General features: G+C 39.5%; 1 protein-coding gene across 1 annotated transcript in view; it reads left to right on the top strand.

The window, feature by feature from the left end:
* LOC140734031 (structural maintenance of chromosomes protein 1A-like) overlaps window positions 1-18,658 on the top strand; it is a 99,704-nt gene that overhangs the window by 40,769 nt on the left and 40,277 nt on the right. Inside the window, exons 14-17 of the mRNA XM_073057610.1 lie at window positions 357-473; window positions 1,851-1,957; window positions 2,439-2,580; window positions 12,198-12,343. Of these exons, the coding sequence (XP_072913711.1) occupies window positions 357-473; window positions 1,851-1,957; window positions 2,439-2,580; window positions 12,198-12,343 (512 nt within the window). The remainder of the gene's footprint in view (window positions 1-356; window positions 474-1,850; window positions 1,958-2,438; window positions 2,581-12,197; window positions 12,344-18,658) is intronic.

Raw genomic sequence — 18,658 nt, forward strand, 5'->3', positions numbered from 1 at the left:
GCAGCAGCCAATGTGTGTATTGTGTGGAAAGAGTTTTTTTCAAATGAGGCAATGAAATCACTCAGGCTCCTTGAAGATTTGAAGAGAGTACACTCTGATAAAGCGCACAAGAACTTGGGTTATTTACAGTCAAGCAAGCAGTAACCCAGTAAAGTTTGGATACCATTGATAAATATGCTGTTAGGCCTTTATTTGTGAGGATTGACTAAAGTCATTCTCAGCTATCCTATTTAAGCTACTTAAACTTAAATATTTTTCAAGCACCATGTTACTAAATTTTCATATCAAGTATCAACTATTTATCGTAGTATGATGGAAATATGCCTAAATATTCAATTACATTCAATTTCTTTTAGGAAAGGTCAAAACTAGAAAGTACATTGGCCAATTTGAAGTCCCTGTTGGCTATGGTAAGATCAAATATTGAGGATCGAGATTTGAAAATGCAAGAGATTCAGTCTCAAATAAATGATGTAAGTATACATGTGCATATAGATTAGTTATTTTATAAGGCATTTCATATACTAGGGGCCAACAGAATACAGGTTTCCCCCACAATCCGAAGTTAGAGCATTCCTATGAAACTGTTTGTAATCTGAAATGTTGTAAAGCGAAGAAGCAATTACCATTAATTTATATGGGAAAAATTTTTGAGCGTTCCCAGACCCAACAAAATAACCTACCAAATCAAAGCAAATAACACATAAAACCTAAAATAACACTAACATATAGTAAAAGCAGGAATGATATGATAAATTTACACCCTATATAAAGTAGAAATATTGTAGGTACAGTGTAGTTTCACTTATCAAACTCGGGAAGACAGCGAGCCAAAATCGATTCGGAGAAAAAAAATCGGCACGTACATGGATGCGCAAAAAAACTGCCCGCACAAGGCTTCACAGTCATTGTAGTCTTTCTTGGGGTAAACACACGTATAAAGCGGGTGTCTTTTTTTCATAAAAGTGAAAATCCTCTTTGGTTAGCAAAAGCAGATACTAATGTAAGTTTTTTGTAACAGCGAGTTGTTGTAAATCAAACGTTCGAAAAGCGGGGGCCACCTGTACAAAGTAGGGGATAAAGCTCCAAAATGTAAAACAAAGTATTAACATATATTAAATATGAGAGTTTGTTGGAATACTGAGCAATGCTGTAAGGAAACAAATAAGAGTAAAGATGTTTACAGTTAAATTGTCATTCAGTATAATTTGTCAGTGTTGGTAAAAGAAATATGATACATACAGACTTTAAAGATAAAAGAAACAAAGTAATATTTTATTCCATTAGATGTTTTCAATAAACCAGCAATATCATCTCTTGACCTCTATAGAAACTGTTTGACAAACTAAGTTATTTCTGTTTTCTTTAAATATTCAGCTAATTTATTTTTGCTTTGGATGATCAAGCAGTGTTTCTCATTACTAATTTATGCCTTCTGGGCTCTATGGGGTAAATGTCTGCAAGAACATTATAAACTTATTTGTGGTATCTTGTATAACTAAATATTCTGCTATGATTCTTAGTGTAGGCTCCTATATAAGGATCTGGCATATGGGAGAAATACTATCTGGTAATATTGGAACCATACTTGACAAGAATCACAAGCGTTAGAGAGACATGGTGATAACCCAGTGTACGTGAATCAGACTCTGTTATAAATCCCAGCAGATTTTCAGTTCCATTAAAGATAATTATTTGAGGCTTTGGAAAAGTATAGAATGAGCAACTGTTCTGTAACAACTAGATTGTCTTTTGCACCAGAAGTGAAATAAAAATCCCTTTTTGTTGCATTTCCTTAGAGTAATATCAAACTTTTTCCAGACAGATTAATAGCATTCTATACTACACAGGTTGAAGATAAAGTGTTTGAAGATTTCTGCATCAAGATAGGTGTAGCAAATATCCGTGAATATGAGGATGAACATGTGAAGCATTTAGAAGAAATAACTAAGAAAAGGTCAGAGTAATTTGCAACTACAAAATCTTTATAAAGATGAACTTTGGATCTACGAAGTCTACTCACCAATGTTTATGAGAAAATTTTAAGTGTACATTAACTATAAATTAATTTAAATATTCTATCTGAGCATTTGCACCAAAACAAAATCAGGTATAGTTTCTATCATGGCTTAACAAATGGAGCAAATCTGTAAGAGGTAATGTATAACTAATTGTCTGCCAATTAGAAATCCTGTAAGATTCCAGTCCTCTAAAGTTAATAGTTAAAATTTGGCATCTTCTGGACTGGTTTAATAACTTACTCCACTAGATTACCATCCAGGAGCAATTATTTGGTTTATCTTATAGTTGTCCATATTTCTCTACATTTTATGATACTCCTGATACAGTAACAGTATTCTCTTTTAGAAGATTATGTTACCTAAAGCAGATTAATGTTTTAGTTTTTAAACTATATTGAGAATATACCTATGTTGCAGGTCAGAGTTTGAGAACCAAAAAACACGGTTGGCAATCCAACTTGAATACTTACGTGATAGGATTACAGAGGATGTCAAAAAAATTAATAAGTGGAAAGAAGCTATTGCAAAAGATGAAGAAGAAATTATGAAGTTGAAGAAGGTACTAAGCAGTTAAATTGATTTGGAAACTAGTACAATCATGCATTAACTTTCAATGGCTATTTGATGATAAACAATTTCCCAAGTTTTAAAAATACTGTTTTAAAGAAGCGTTGCATTTTCTGTCAGAATTAAAATTCATTGTAATCCCACAATATTTTATGTAAAACAATTGAAATTTAATTTTCTTTCCCTATAAACTGACATACTATTTCACTTCATCCTCAGTTGTTCATACAAAGCACTAGGACACTTTTCTACTTTTAATTTAAGGGTGATATTTTCAGTGATAGGGGCCATGAAAGCTCTCCAAGGCTGTAACTAGAGATTTGGCAGGGAGACTTCTGCAAGGATTAATTCTGCACAAGTTCAGTTTATGAACTTATGCACCTGGGGAAGTCTGCTAAAGTAAAAGATCCTCATGCCTGTTTTGCCAACTCCTGTGGACTGAAGGAGAAGTTGATGAAGAACAAATGAGAATTGAGTTTGGTTGACCACACTAATACAACAAGCTGTTAGATGAGGCATAGACTGACGTAAGACCTGAAATTATCATGAATCTTAAAAGCCAAGAATAAAAGTGACTATGGTTATGACCTTCACTTCAACTACATTTAGAGTAATAAGAGGTCAGAGATACATTATGTCAAACCATAATCTGCAGCAGGTTTACTCTTTGGAAAAGAGGAGTTTCTTGTAAATTGAGTGGACAAATTCAGAGAAGATGGGCCCTTTTGCCCACTCGGTCTCTGTGGTTGCCTTTAATTCTTCTGCTGTTGCCTATTTCCATGCCATCTAGCAAAACAGGTGGAAATAGATTTTGATTAAAGAAAGTTTGTTAGAAGTTTGGGGAAAGAATAGTGTTGAGTACAAGCAGTGTTTGGAATGAGATTATGGAATAACCAGATAAAGAATGGAGAATACATCTTCTAAAGCTATCTAATCCATGAATAAACAGAAACTATCATTTTGTAGATGACACACACAAAATGCTGGTAGAACACAGCAGGCTAGGCAGCATTTTGTGTGTGTTGTTTGAATTTCCAGCATCTGCAGATTTCCTCGTGTTTGATTTTGTAGATGAGTTGAAGTTGAACATCACAAGTTTAAAAATTGAACACTGCATATTCATTGATGTGACTTGGGTGAATTTTATACCTGATCAATGTTTCTATTATAAACAAAAGTTCTTCAAGTGTGAAGAATCTTGTAAATAAAGCCAATTTTACACCACTGAAGATTGGGATCAGCTATTTGAGGATAAATCTGTATCTGACTTATGGGAGTATTTTAAGACTTGTTAAAGGTTAAGGGAGTTGTGTGAGGTAAGTATTATACATGGAGAGTGGTAGATGTCTGCTAGGTGATAGAAACAGATAAAATAGCAACATTTAAGAAGCGCTTAGATAGACACATGAATAATTGGGATAGAGGAAACCACACCAAGTGTCATTGATAGGATTAGCTTAATTTGGCCTCATGGCTGGTGCAGGCAGGGGCTAAAGGGCCTGGTCTTGTGCAATACTGTTTTACATTTATATATAGGTTGTGTTTATAATTCCAGCTTTGTAAAATCAGATCCCCAATTTGATTTATTGGGTAGTTCTTTATTTTCCTCTTACATTTGCATGTCATTTTTCTTTACTTCCAGGTGGGAGAGGATGTATAACATATTATCTAGCTCGACGAGGCTCTGACTTTATGTATATGGATGAGTGTATTTGGAGAACAAGTTAATGGATAAATATAACTCTCATAATCATGTTAATCACTTCCAAGCCACATCACTGCATCCCAGCTCCTTTCACCATTCTCCATTCTCTTTTTATCTTACTTCTTCCCCCCCAAATTACCCACTCAAACATTTACTCTTTTTTATCACTAACCATACCTGTGATCATTCTGTCTTTCCAAGGATGTAGTAAGGCCAGAGTCCCCTCTTCATCCTCAGCAAGTGCCTCCTTTTTTAAGATGTAACTTTAAATTAGAAATTAAAATACTTTTTCAGTCATAGATTGAGCACATTTTAATTGTTGACAAAAAAGGGAATAAAATAATTAGCTGGATGGAAAATACCTGTTGTTTTAAAAATTAAGATGACATTTTAAAATAACTTCTGGAGTTTTTCATCTCGTTTTGAAATTACTTGAAGGAAAATATATTAGAAGCAGCAAAGGGAAATTCAGTAATAACTATTTAATTGTTAAGCCAGATGTTCAATTTGGCTGGAAGCACAGTTATTTTCAATGGTTCAGTGGTTCCATTTAATAACAGAGAATATATACAATATACAACTTGAAATTCTTGTTTTCCGCAGACGTCCTTGAAAACAGAAGAAAAAACCCCAAAGAATGAATGTCAGGAAAAATGTAGAGTGCCAAGGCCCCCTGCCTCCCTCCCACGCACAAGCAACATCAACCCTTCCCCTCCCCCTACTTATTCTAGCATAAAGCATCTGCATTCCAACCACCCACCATGCAAGCAACAGCAAAGCCCCCAAAGAGAGACTATACATCAAAATCTAACTGTTCACTCCAATATTTCGACATTCCATAGGCTCTTTCTCTCTCTCACTAGCAAGGGAGAGACAGATATCACTACTCCATAGCAAGAGGGGAGATGAGTCGCTGTTTAGATGTTATTGTCAGTCTGTCTGGAGTGTTGCTTTTTATTTCTAGTTCCTGGACTTGAGAATCGGCAGCAAACTCACTCACTATCAAGAGAGAGAGGAAGAAAGAAAGCAATTGATCCCGAATTCAGAACCCTCCGACAGCCACTTTTGCTGTCTTCAATGTCCGGCTCCCACTGCGCTTCAGTTCGCAGCACCTGTGACAATTCAGGGCCAGGCAAATGCTCAATGGCTTCTGACTTCAGGCCAAATGTGGACATATTGAAACACTGCAGAGCAGCAAGCTCCAAGAATGGGAACATGCTGCCATGCAGAAACTGCAGTTTGTTCAAAGATCCCAGCTACCCTGAAAAGAAAAATAGGCACATTAGAATAGGAACTTGACTGTTTTGCTGCTGAACTGCACTAAGTTGCCCTCTGGTGCCATCTTTAGCTCTGCACACTTTGAGGCCAGCATGTACAGTTTTAAGCTCAGAGACTCCCATAAAATGAAATGGACTATCAACATGGCTTTAGGTATTCTGATGTTCTGGATCTAGTGTGCTCTGCTCATGGCCATTTGCCGTTCAAAAGGATAATGCAATTAAATGTTAAAATGCTTAGAAGTATCTGGCACAACAAATTAATTGGAAACATGAGATTATGGAAAAGAAGAAAAATAAACCATTTATCTGCATTTTGCTTTACAATTATAACCCTATTCTTATGAATGGGGTCATGCTACATGTGGCATTATCTGCAATGGGCACCCGATCTCTTAGCTCAGGATATTTGCATTGAAGACCTGGAATCATTACTGAGTCCAGCAGTGGAACAAGCAATCAAATGTGATGGCATCTCCAACTTGTTGCAATGCTGCTTATCTTGTAGACTTTTGCTAGCCAACGGTTTCCTGGAACTGCTGGTTGAGTAACACATTCCAGTCTGCTGATAATCATACCTCAAGTATAGATGTACTTTTTAAAGAAGACATTAGAAGTAACCAAAGCCATTACAGTACAGAGAGATCTATTGATATTGAAACTACACTACATGTGATCTGAGACAAAAGGCCAAAAATGTTATTCCATTTATTTTGTTGAAATGTGTTTTCTACATCTATATACTACTAAAACTCTCACGCTCTGTCTGTCTATCTGTCTGTAACCTCCAGTTAGCACAAACGGTGCATTACAGCGGGCACTTTTTTTTTGGCTCAGTCGACTTAAAATGCATTAACTTACAGAATGCAGGCAAAGTTCAGGGTTATATATTTGTATAAAATTGCTCATTCACGAAAATCAACAGGCTGCCTTTCACCCGCGAGGCAATCCGCCATCATGGAAATCGGGATGCAACACCACGATGCATGCACACGGCCAGCCTCAGCAGTGACACCAACCGGAGCAAAAGGACAGGACAGCTCTGTTTCGAGCAGTCGCATATCACCATCAGCATGTGCAGGATTGGGACAGATCTATCTGCCACCGATCAATAAGAGATCATTAAATGTTACTGTAATGACGTACTTCTCTTTCAATATTTTTATTAGTTTCGGTATAAAGGAATACAGAGTACAAGAAGGTGTATATTAAGTTTTTTAAAAAGTACCAAATACATTGTATTAAAATACAATTACAATCACAAGACCCTGTATTCATAAAAATTAAATTAAATCGTAATATTGAAATATTAAAAAAATTGGTATACAGAAAAAAAATTAAACCCACTCCAAATCAGAGCTGTTAGGAAAAGCAAGAAAAAAGGGGGAGAAACCCTTATCATGTGATAAAGTATATTATTAACCACCATCTGTACTCTTACAACAATCAAAGGTTTTGAAAATAACTTAGAAATGGTCCCTACAAGAGTGCCAACCACATCATCAAAAATAATCAGCTTCCTCTGGTATTACTGCTTCGTATCTTCTATCCAGCATTAGGGTAAAAAAAAAAATGGTCAGCCTAATTATGCCGCGTGGAAAGAGAAGGGGGACATTATGGTCAAGAGATAACGCAAAATGCTGTCAGGAAGCGGCAAGGAGAGGGAGAGAACAAGAATCAGATGAGGCCAGGGCCGCATGACTCCAGGATCAAAGAGTCAGGACAAAAAAGTTGAAAGAAGAGGAGACAGCGAAGGAGAGGCATGCACATCTCCAGAATGACAACAACAGGCACAGAAGGAGGAGAGAGGAAAATACAAAGGAGCTGAGAAATGCGCGTCTCCAAGATCAGAGACAAAGAACAAACAGCAGAAGAGATGGTGCATGAAGGACTGCACGTCTCCAGATTGACAACGAGAGGCACAAGGGTGGCAGATCAACTAGAAATGTTGCCACCAGAAATGTCCTTCGTTAAACGAGGAGGAGCTATATTTGCCTTGCTACCCGTCTTTCTTCTTTAATAAACTGGTTTTTCTTCTTCAATTTCCAAAGCTAAGCAATACCAATAGCATTCAGGTCACCCCGTTGTCTAGTTGATAAAATTATCAAATATCTAAGTTTAAGGAAAAAGTTCATGAACTGTGGTAGATAATTCAATAAGATGTGTTGAAGGAAAACATTAAAAATGTTATTAATCCATTTGGAGTAGGAATATCTGAGGCCATCTTCAGGTTGAAGTAGAAGTCGTTGCTGGCACTTCATCGTGTGGAATATAGCAATGTGTGGCTGTCATGTGTTCATTTGATGCCACTTCTGAAGAACTCAACAGTGCTTTTAATGCATATGAGGCTATTGTTGCAAAAGGTTTGATTGAAGCTTTTCATGGAAGTAAAAGGATTCCACCCCATCTGAACCAGAACTTGGGGTCCAAGATGTGCATCTACCATAAAGAAGGTCCCTTTCAACCATCCATTACTATTAACTGTGCCACTCCCTTAACTCACCTGCATGCTATCAGCACCCACCCAGCCCTTATCTTCCTTGCCCCTTTGACATTATTTTAACTGTTCTCTACATGCTCTGCTCAGCCATGCTCTAATCCACTCACCTGTCATATTCTTCAGTCCCTCAAGCAATTGGAGTACTGTGCAAAAGTCTTAGGCACAAGTAAAAAAAAAAAAATTCTGTAAAGTGAAGATGCTTTCAAAAAGAATGAAATGAAAAAGTTTCTAAATGTCAAAACAATACAGTAAATGGTAATAAACTAAATCAAATCAATATTCGCTGTGACCACCCTTTTAAAACTGCAGCAGTTGGCTTAGGTATACTGTTGTTCAGTTTGATAGGTGTAATGCCCTGATTAAGATTTTTACAGGTATACTGTAGGTATTTCATTTTAGCAGTTCTGTAGGAGAAGTCTGTTCTGCTTTCAGCCTGTTTGTGTTTGAGCTAAGATAGGGGGTTTTGTGGTTCAACTTAGGAATGTTGTGTCTGCCAATCAGGATGGTGGAATTGGGAGAAGGTTCTAGAGAATGCTGGGTGGAGAGGTTTTTGTGATGGACACTGGTGTGGGTCGAGGTCTTTTTGGCAGGAGCGGGGAGAAGACAGGAGGGAAGATGGCTGAGGATACTGTCCATGTTACACAAGGTGCTTTGTGCAGATGAATACTTCAAGGAGGAAGGTCCTGTCTCCTGTGGGTAGCCCATTCGTTAGAGGTGGATTTTGAACAACATTTGGAAGGTGGTGTGTGCTTTTGTGCAAACTGTGGGTCTGCTGTGTGAATTAAAGACAACTTCAAGATGAGCTCCAACTTAAGTGCGTATTTGGACTGGGTTACTAATGGATTCTTTTTATTTTTTATTTTTCCTACTAACTGTTCAATAAAGCAGATATTTGTAAATATACTTTGATTATATGCAGTGTATAAGCTGTTATTTCTTGCCAACAGTTAATTGCATGGAGACAGTACTGACACAGACTGGGGTTCAGGTGGGCAAAACATCCCAATCTCCTGGGTTTGGTGAGATCCATGTCATATCTACCCTAGATATACAAGCCTGAGAAAGGTGGTTTTCTCATCGCTGAGTCCGTTGGCTGTTAGCAAGTGGCTAATGAGCCACATCTATAGAGACACTCGGTAAAAAGGGGTTTCATATGAGAAAAGAAACGGCTGGTAGATTGTTCCAAGCATCTTGGAGAACTTGCCACAGTTCTTCTGCAGACTTTAGCTGTCTTGATTGCTTCTGTCTCTCCAGGTAATCCCAGATGGCCTGGATGGTGCTGAGATCAGGGCTCTGTTGCCATAACATCTGTTGTAGAACTCCTTGTTTTTCTTCACTGAAGAAAGTTCTTTATGACCTTGGTTGTGTATCTGGGGTCATTGTCCTGCTGCAGAATGAAGTTGAGACCAATCAGACATCTCCCTGATGATACTGTGTTGTTGCCGTGTGAACAAAGTCACCAGAGAACCACAGCTGGTAGAAATGAAAAGTAGTCTTTTATCTGAGACACACTCACAAATAAACTGACAGCCTTTTGGAGTCACCAGAAAAGGGGGGGGGGAGAGAGAGACCCCTTTCTGAACAAGAGGGTCTGCCTGACCCAACACTGCATGGCCTTTTATGTGCTGAAGATCAAATGACAATTCCATATTTACAATGCTTCCTTTGAACCACACACCCACCCTCTTTGCATCCACACGACAAACACCCAAATAATGAATTTAATCAGCATTGTCTGGTCTTCCAATTAACTGTCGTATCTTCCAATTAGCTGTGGTTCACAGTCTCAGGAATTCATTGCTCAGAGCTGCATTTTAGATTTAATCCGCAGTTCATATTCAAATCTGAAGACTATTGGCTGAAGTTATTTGCTATATGTGCTAACCCCAAAAAACACCATAATGAATGAGAATCTGCTTGTACTTCTCAGCACTGAGGACCCCATTAATTCTGACCAGATCACCAACTCCGTTTGCAGAAATGCAGCCCAAACCTGCAGGGAACCTCCACCATGTTTCATTGTTGGCTGTCATCCATATAGCACTCTCCAGCTCTTCTATAGACAAACTGCCTAATGTTTGAGCCAAAAAATTCAAATTTTGACTCATCAGTCCAGAGTACTTGCTCCCATTATTCAGGACCCTATTCCTTGTGTTTTTGTGCCTATGTAAGTCTTGGCTTTGTTTCCACTTTGGAGGACTGGCTTTTTGGCAGCAACTCTTCCATGAAGACTTCTCTGTATTTTCGAGAGGTATACTTGGGTTCCAGTGATTTCTGTAAGTTCAGATGTGACAGCAGTGATGGACTTCTTTTGAGTTAGAAGTGACATCAGTTCATTGTATCTCTCAACTGCTGCATTCAGTTTCCATGGTTGACCATTGTGTTTCTGGTCATCAACCTTGTCCATTTCTTTGTGCTTCTTCAGAAGAGCTTGGACAGCACATATTGAAACTCCTGTCTGCCATGAAATTTCTGCTTGGGAGAGACCTTACTGATGCAGAATGACTACCTTGTGACTTGTTGCTATGCTCATTCTTGCCATGATGTAAAAAAATGAGGATGTGAAGGTTGTGACATCTCCCAAACCCTCACCTTTTAGGTTGGTTGTCCTGCACTCAGTTTGATTCCTTCTACACCCATTTATGTTTCAGTTAATCAGTTTAGTTCATTCAACTCATTATGTCATTGATCATGAGGACCTGTTTGTTATCTTTGTTTAATCATGCACTGGGCTATATCCCTGCAAAGTCATCAACTTATTATTTGAAAAGTGTCCTATTACTTAATATGTTATTGTCTTTAAGGAAATATAAAAATCTGCAAATTTTATGAAAAAATGAATGGAAATCTAAAATCTGTTCTTTTCTATTGACACAGTAATGCAGAAGAGAAAGAATATACATCTAAAACAAAACTTATGTTAAAAAAAAAACTAGGGTGCCTCGGACTTTTGTACAGTACTGTTCCTAATTTCCTGCACCAGACGTTCACCACCCCTTTAGATATTTTCATGCCTATTCCCTCTCTGTGTGAGATGTACCCCACCCCCGGGAAATTGCCGAATAAGGCCCTGGTAATTCAATATTGTCTTGGTAGCTGTATAGAATTGCGTATTGAGGGCCTTTGATTATCAGTGTGGGTGTCACTGATTTTGACTCCCATCCCTCATTCAGTACTGCATATTTCAGTCATTTGTGTAACCTTAATTGTTTTCATCAGCATTTAAACTTCCTAGTTAGATTAAAAAAGAAAAGCAGAAAATGCAAGAAATGATTGGAGTATTTAATCCTTTATAATATAGTTTAGGATAGTTTTGCTTATTAGATTAGTTAAAATATAAAATTACTTTTTAAATACACACAAACTGAGAAGCTCAAATAGTGCATATAGATCAGTCAGATTTAAAGAAAGGGAATGATATTAACATGGGTTGGAAGGTTTGGAAGAAAGGGCAAATGGCTAAAAGGGGCAGGGAAGAGGTTGGAAATTAAGTAATGTACCATACAGGTGAGGGTTGAAATTATGAGAGAGAGGATAGAAGGGCCCCTCAGAATCATCAAATATGCAAGAACTTATGAACAGATGCATTATCTTGGTAAGGGCAACCTATTGTATTTAAATATTGTGAAGCACCTAGCCTCTGTGTTTAGTGCCATCCTGAATTTTAAAAAATCACTCTTTCTGTAGTCGTCCATCATCAAGAAAGCAGTCTCTTTATAGTTGATGCACCATCAATAACTCACGCTGAGACGTAGGAAGCGAGGTATCGGCTTTTATTGACTGGAAGAATGAACAACACTACATCCTGGGGAATAAGGCAGGGCAACAGGCCACAGTCGCCTTTATACAGGGGTCTGTGGGAGGAGCCACAGGAGCAGTCCAGACAGGTATATCTAGTTCACCACAATAGTTCTGGAGGTTCTCAGCTTTACATCTTTACTTAGATTACCTTAGGTGAAACAACAATTTATAGGTGTAAGAGTTAAACCCAACATTTATCTATTCCAGGTTTAGTGACTTTATTATGCGCTTCACTGTCCAGATGGTACTCACACTCCTTATTCATCCATTCATTAATGTGCAATGTCAGTGGAAAATTCACAGCTGTCTTATATTATAATTTGCAGGAAGAGTTACAGTTAATGAGAGTTGTAGATGAAATCATGACAATGCAGCAGGATTCTACTAAGCAGCTTTTAATTATAAAGACACAAATCCAGGATGTGCAAAAGAAACTTGATGAAGCCAGAAAGAAATTATCAAATACTGACAGGTACATTTATCCAAGTTATCATAGCAAAAATGACCTTGTATTGAATGCTGCTGTATCATTGTACAACATATGATTGATGTTTAGAACACAATTACTACTTTTTTGTTTGCTAATAATTATAATTTAATAAATCCAGCAATACGCCTACTTATCAAATTAGTCATTAATAGCTTGGTTAAATCATTTTTGATCATTCAATACAAAAAATCAAGTGACAACTATTAACATAAAATAATGGAAGGAGACCTACAAAAAGAGCTTATCTATCACATCAAGCATGGGCAGCATTTTGAAAGAACTATCTAATTCTGCCCTTCCCCCATTGCCTTACCAGTTTACCATTTCAGGTGTTTATGCAATTTCCTATTGAAACGTGGCATTGAAACTCTTACTATCACTCTTGCAGATAGCATATTAGATAACAAGAACATGTATTTTTTAATCCATATCTTACCTTTCCTTTGTCAGTTATCTTAAATATGTGTTGTTTAATTAATGATCTTTGTGCCCTTGGATCAGTGTCTTTTTCCTGGACCTGACTAACTGCAATCTCATGTCTTAAAAGACATGGCACTCAGTGTTATGTGATGCATTAGTTGTAATCTTCCAAAGTTCCCTAATTCTGGAAATTTCCCAGGAATTGGAAGACTGCAAATTTAACAATCTTAAAGAAAGTAAGAAGGTAGAAACAGGTGAGTGTGGGCCAGTTAGCCTAAATAACATGTTTTTGTTGGAAAAATACTAAAATCTGTGATTAAGGAAAAAGTTACCAGGGACTTTACAAATCAATACAATTCACCTGAGTCTTTTGTAAAGGGGAAATAATCTTTGAGAAATTTATTAGAATGTAATATTTAAAGAGCAGAATGAAGAAAACTGGTAAGTAGAGTGTTCTAGGTATATATAAAAACATTTTGTAGGGTGCCAAATAGAAATTAATTTTGTGTTATGAACTTAAGGTTACCTACTGAAAATAGTCTGGGTAAATTGATCGTTTTTAGTTTGGAAGGTTGTAGCTACCAAGATGTCACAATGGTCATTATTGGGGCCTCAATTTTTGGCAACAGATATTAATGTCTTGGAAGATACAGCTAAGTATATTGTATCTTTATTTGTTGATGATCCAAAGCAATGGAGGAAAGTTTCTTGTAATGAGGACAGAATCAGTCGACAAAGGGAATGTAGATAAGTGTGTGTGAAAAAAAATTATCACATGGAGAATGAAGAATGTACATTTTAGTAGGAAGAACATAAAAGCAGAATATTGTTTATTAATGTTCTTTCATTGGACATTCAAAAAGATGCCACACAAATTATTAAACAAAATTAGAAATCATGGTGTTGATGTAATACACTGGCATGGATTTGGGATTTGTTAATGGACAGAAAAGAGAGTAGGAATAAAGGGATCCAGATCATTTGATGTAGGTGACAAACAATGACACCCAGCACCGATTCCTGCAACACTCCACTACTTATAGGCCTCCTGTCAGAGGCAACTATCTGCTATCACTCTCTGCCTTTTCCCACAAAGCCAATGTCTAATCCATTTTACAAACGCAAAATGTTAGAGGAACTCAGCGGGCCAGGCAACATCTATGGAAAAAGTACAGTCAATGTTTCAGGCCAAGACCCTTTGGGGATGGGAGAAAAAAAGAGGAGTAGATTTAAAAGATGAGGGGAGGGGAGAGAAAAACACAAGGTGATAGGTGAAACCAGGAGGGGTAGGGATGAAGCAAAGAGCTGGGAAGTTGAGTGGTGAAAGAGATACAGGGCTGGAGAAGGGGGAATCTAAGAGCCATGGAAGAAGAAAAGGGGGCAGGAGCACCAGAGGGAGGCAATGGGCAGGCAAGGAGATAAGGTGAGAGAGCAAAATGGGGAATGGTGAAGAGGTGGGGGTGGGGGGGCATTACCGGAAGTTCAAGAAATCAATGTTCATGCCATCAGGTTGGAGACTATGCAAATGAAATATAAGGTGTTGTTCCTCCAACCTGAGTGTGGCTTCAGGGAGCACTGGACACAATATATGACCCCAACAGACTCAAGGGTGAAGTGTCAACTAACCTGGAAGAACTGTTTGGGGCCCTGAATAGTAGTGAGGGAGGAGGCGTAAGGGCAGGTGTAGTACTGGATAAGTGCCAGGAGGGAGATCAGTGGGGAGGGACACATGGACAAGGGAGTCGCATAAAGAGCAATCCCTGCGGAAAGCAGAAAGTGGGAGGGGGAGGGGAAGATGTGCTCAGTGGTGGGATCTCGGAAGCAGTGGAAGTTGCGGAGAATTATGTGCTGGACGCGGAGGCTTGTGGGGTAGTAAGTGAGGACAAGAGGAACCCTGTCCCTGGTAGGGTGGCGGAGGATGGTGTAAGAGCAGACGTGTGTGAAATGGAAGGGATGCGGTTGAGGGCAGCGTTGATAATGGAGGAAGTGAAGCCCCTTTCTTTAAAAAAGGAGGATATCTCCTTCGTTCTGGAATAAAAAGCCTCATCCTTAGAGCAGATGCAACGGAAATGGAGGAATTGAGAGAAGGGGATGGCATTTGTACAAGTATCAGGGTGGGAAGAGGAATAGTCCAGGTAGCTGTATTTTTTTTCCCCATAGATGCTGCCTGGCCTGCTGAGTTCCTTCAGCATTTTGTGTATGTTGCATGGGTTTCAGCATCTGCAGATTTTCTCTTGTTTGTATCTAATCCAATTTGCTACCTTATCTTGAATGTCAAGTAACTGCATCTTCTTGACCAACCTCCCATACAGGACCTTGTCAACTGCCTTGCTAAAGTCCGTATAGACAGCATCCACTGACTTGCCTTCATCAACTTTCCTAGTAACTTCCTCAAAAAACTCTAAGATTTATTAAACACCACGCACAAAGCCATGCTGACTAACCTTAATGACAGTCCGTGTCTATCCAAGTATTCATATATCTATTCCCTTAAAATACCTTTTAATAACTTTCCTGCTACTGATGTCAGGCTCACCAGCCTATAATTTCCTGGTTTATTTTTAGAGCCTTTATTAAACAGTGGAACAATATTAGCTCTCCTCCAATCCTCTGGTATCTCGTGTGTCACTAAAGATGAATTAAATATCACTGCTGGGCCCCCTGCAATTTCTGCAATTGCTTCCCACGGTCCGAGGAACTCTTTGTCAGGCCCTGGGAATTTATCCACCCTAATTTGCCTTAAAACAGCAAACACTTCCCCCTCTATAATATCTATAGAGTCTATGAAATCGATGTTGCTTTGCCTCACTTCTATAGATTCTCATCTCCTGGGTAAATACAGTTGCAAAAATTCTGTTTATGATCTCCCCCATCTCTTTTGACTCCACACATGGAGTCATTCTGATCTTCCAGAGCACCAATTTTGTCATTTGCAATCCTTTTGCTCTTCTGTCGAATCATTTAGGATTCTCCTTCACATTATTTGCTAGGGCAACCTCATGCCTTCTTTTAGCCCACCTGATGTCTTTCTTAAATGTTCTCTTGCACTTCTTCTACTCCATAAGTACCTAATTTCTTCCTACATATCTACATATGCTATGCACCTCCTTTATTTTTCTTAACCAGGGCCTAAGTATCTCTTGAAAGCCAAAGAGATACTTTCTTTACCTGTTATCCTTACCTTTTATTCTGATAGGCACCTACAAGCTTTGTACTCTCAAAATTTCATTTCTGAAGACCTCCCATGTACCAGGTACACCCTTGCCAGAAAACAGTCTGTTCCAATCCACACTTGCCAGAAACCTTACTGATAACCATAAAAATTGCCCTTTCTCCATTTTAGAATCTCAACCCATAGACTAGACCTATCTTTTTCCATATTTACTTTGAAACTAATGGCATTATGATCACTAGATTTGAAGTGTTCTCCGACTCACACTTCTGTCACCTGCCCGATCTCACTCCCTAAGAGCAGATTAACTATCGCACACTCTCTTGTTGGGACTTCTACATACCGATTAAGGAAACTTTCCTGAACATATTTGGAAAAACTCTGTCCCATCTAGTGCTTTTATAGTATTGGAGGCATAGTCAATATGTGGAAAGTTAAAATCAACACCAAATTATCAACCTTATGGTTCTTGCAGCAGTCTGCAACCTCTAGAAATTTGTTCCTCTAAATCCCACAGACTGTTGGGTGGTCTGTAATATAGCCCCATTAACATGGCCATACCTTTCTTATTCCTCAATTGCACCCATAACGGCTCAGTAGAGGAGTTCTCCAGTCTGTCGTGATTGAGCAATGCCATGACATTTTCCCTGACTAGTAATGCCAGCTGTCTTCCTTTAATCCCTCCCGCTGTGTCACACCTAAGACAATGGAACCCTTGAATATTGAGCTGCCAGTCCTGCCCCTCCAGCAACCAAGTCTTACACTAATGGCTGCAAATCATAATTCAATCCGTTGGTCTATGCTAGTGGTCGCCAACCCGTCGATCACAATCGACTGGTCAATCTTTGAGGCCTTCCCAGTAGATCCCAAAAAAAAAGAAAAAGAAATACACAAATACTGTTGAGAGATTGTTTCTGGGTTGCGGGGTTTTAGTTCCGTTCTTTCCGCCCAGTGCGCATGTGTGTAGCTCCCCTGCCACACACTACACAGTGTACTTCAGTGGTCCCCAACCAGCGAGGAAACGCTATGATTTGTCAATATGAGTCAGCTGCACCTTTCCTCATTCCTTGTCACGCCCACTGTTGAACATGAACGCATGTGAGGTCATTACTAAAGCGAGGTCATCAGTTGCCTAAGCGCAGTGATGCCTTCGCGCCAAGGATCACTGGTTGGCCTCGGGTAACCGGCTGCCAAGAAGTGCCGTTGTTGCTGGCCTGGAGCGCTCCCTCTAAACCTGTTTAGTACACAGAATGTTCGTAGGGAACCGGGTGCTAAAATATTTGCAGATGACCTAATTCGAGCTCAGGATTTCGTAAGTAGCAGAGCAGCTACCTTGCTGTGATCTACTGAAATCATCCCTTGAGCCAAACTTTTGTCGGCCGATAGATCCTAGACGTGCCCTGCCACACTCCTCGCTCGGTCAGTCGCTCTCTCCGGACTGCGACCGCCGTGGCCCCAGCATGGGGATTTCCGGCCCTGACCTTGTCCTCTCATCCCACCCACGACCAGCCGCACCTGGCCAAGGCGTCTGGTGGCGGGTGGGAAAGAGGCTGGAGTTCGGGCCCAGAGGCTGTCTAATGAGGCAATGAAGCCCTCAAAACTGCTTCGGTACCCTGAGTCCAAGCACCCTGCACTTAAAGACAAACCCGTTAAATTTTTTTCAGCAGAAAAAAAGTGAGCAAGTGGGACAAAAGCTAAGTGCTGAGAGCCACATAAACTAAATTGCGGAATAGACTGGACATAAGGAACCTGCTTCGAGTATCACTGTATTCTGGTCGTGTTTAACACCCCCCCCCCCCCCCCCCCCGGTCAGCCAGTCTGCAAGAATATTGTCAATATTAAACCAGTCCGCGGTGCAAAAAAGGGTGGTGACCCCTGGTGTACACACATTATTTCTACTTCTGGGTTGCGGGGGGGTGGGGGGGGGGTTACTTCCGGTCTTTTCTACTCGGTGCGCATGCATGTGACTAACTAATTAAGTAGGTCGATCTTGCCTTACACTAAGGCAAGATCGACCTACTTAATTAGTTAGGGGATCTTGGGCTTAAAAAGGTTGGTGACCTCTATTCTATGCCCTGACCTCATCTGCCTTTCCTACAATACTTCTTGCATTGAAATATACACAGCTCAGGACATAAGTCGCACCACGTGCAACCTTTTGATTGCTGACTTAGTCTGAGGTCTTAACAACATCTGTCTCCACAACCTCTCCACTATCTGTTCTGGCACTCTGGTTTTCATCTCCCTGCAAGTCTAGTTTAAATCCTCCCATGCAGCACTACTAAACCTTCCTGTAGAATGTTAGTCCCCTTCCAGTTCAGGTGTAAGCTGTCCCTTCTGTGCTGATCCCACCTTTCCAAAAAGAGAGCCCAATGATCCAAAATTCATTGCTCTACTTCCTACAGCAACTCTTTAGCCACATGTTAAATCTTCCTATTTCTGGCCTCACTAGCACGTAGCACAGGTAACAATGCTGAGATCACAACTCTGGAGGTCCTGCCCTTTAACTTAGCACCCAGCACCCTGAACTTACCTTGCAGAATCCTGTCACTCTTTCTACCTATGTCATTGGTACCTACATGGACCATGACTTTTCACCCTCTCAGTTAAGGATACTGAGGATTAGATTTGAGATGTCTCAGACACTGGCACCCAGGAGGTAACATAGCATCCATGAATCTCGTTCTCATCCAGAGAACTTCCGT

Source organism: Hemitrygon akajei, chromosome 10, assembly GCF_048418815.1.
Source record: "Hemitrygon akajei chromosome 10, sHemAka1.3, whole genome shotgun sequence".
NCBI classification, from domain to species: domain Eukaryota; kingdom Metazoa; phylum Chordata; class Chondrichthyes; order Myliobatiformes; family Dasyatidae; genus Hemitrygon; species Hemitrygon akajei.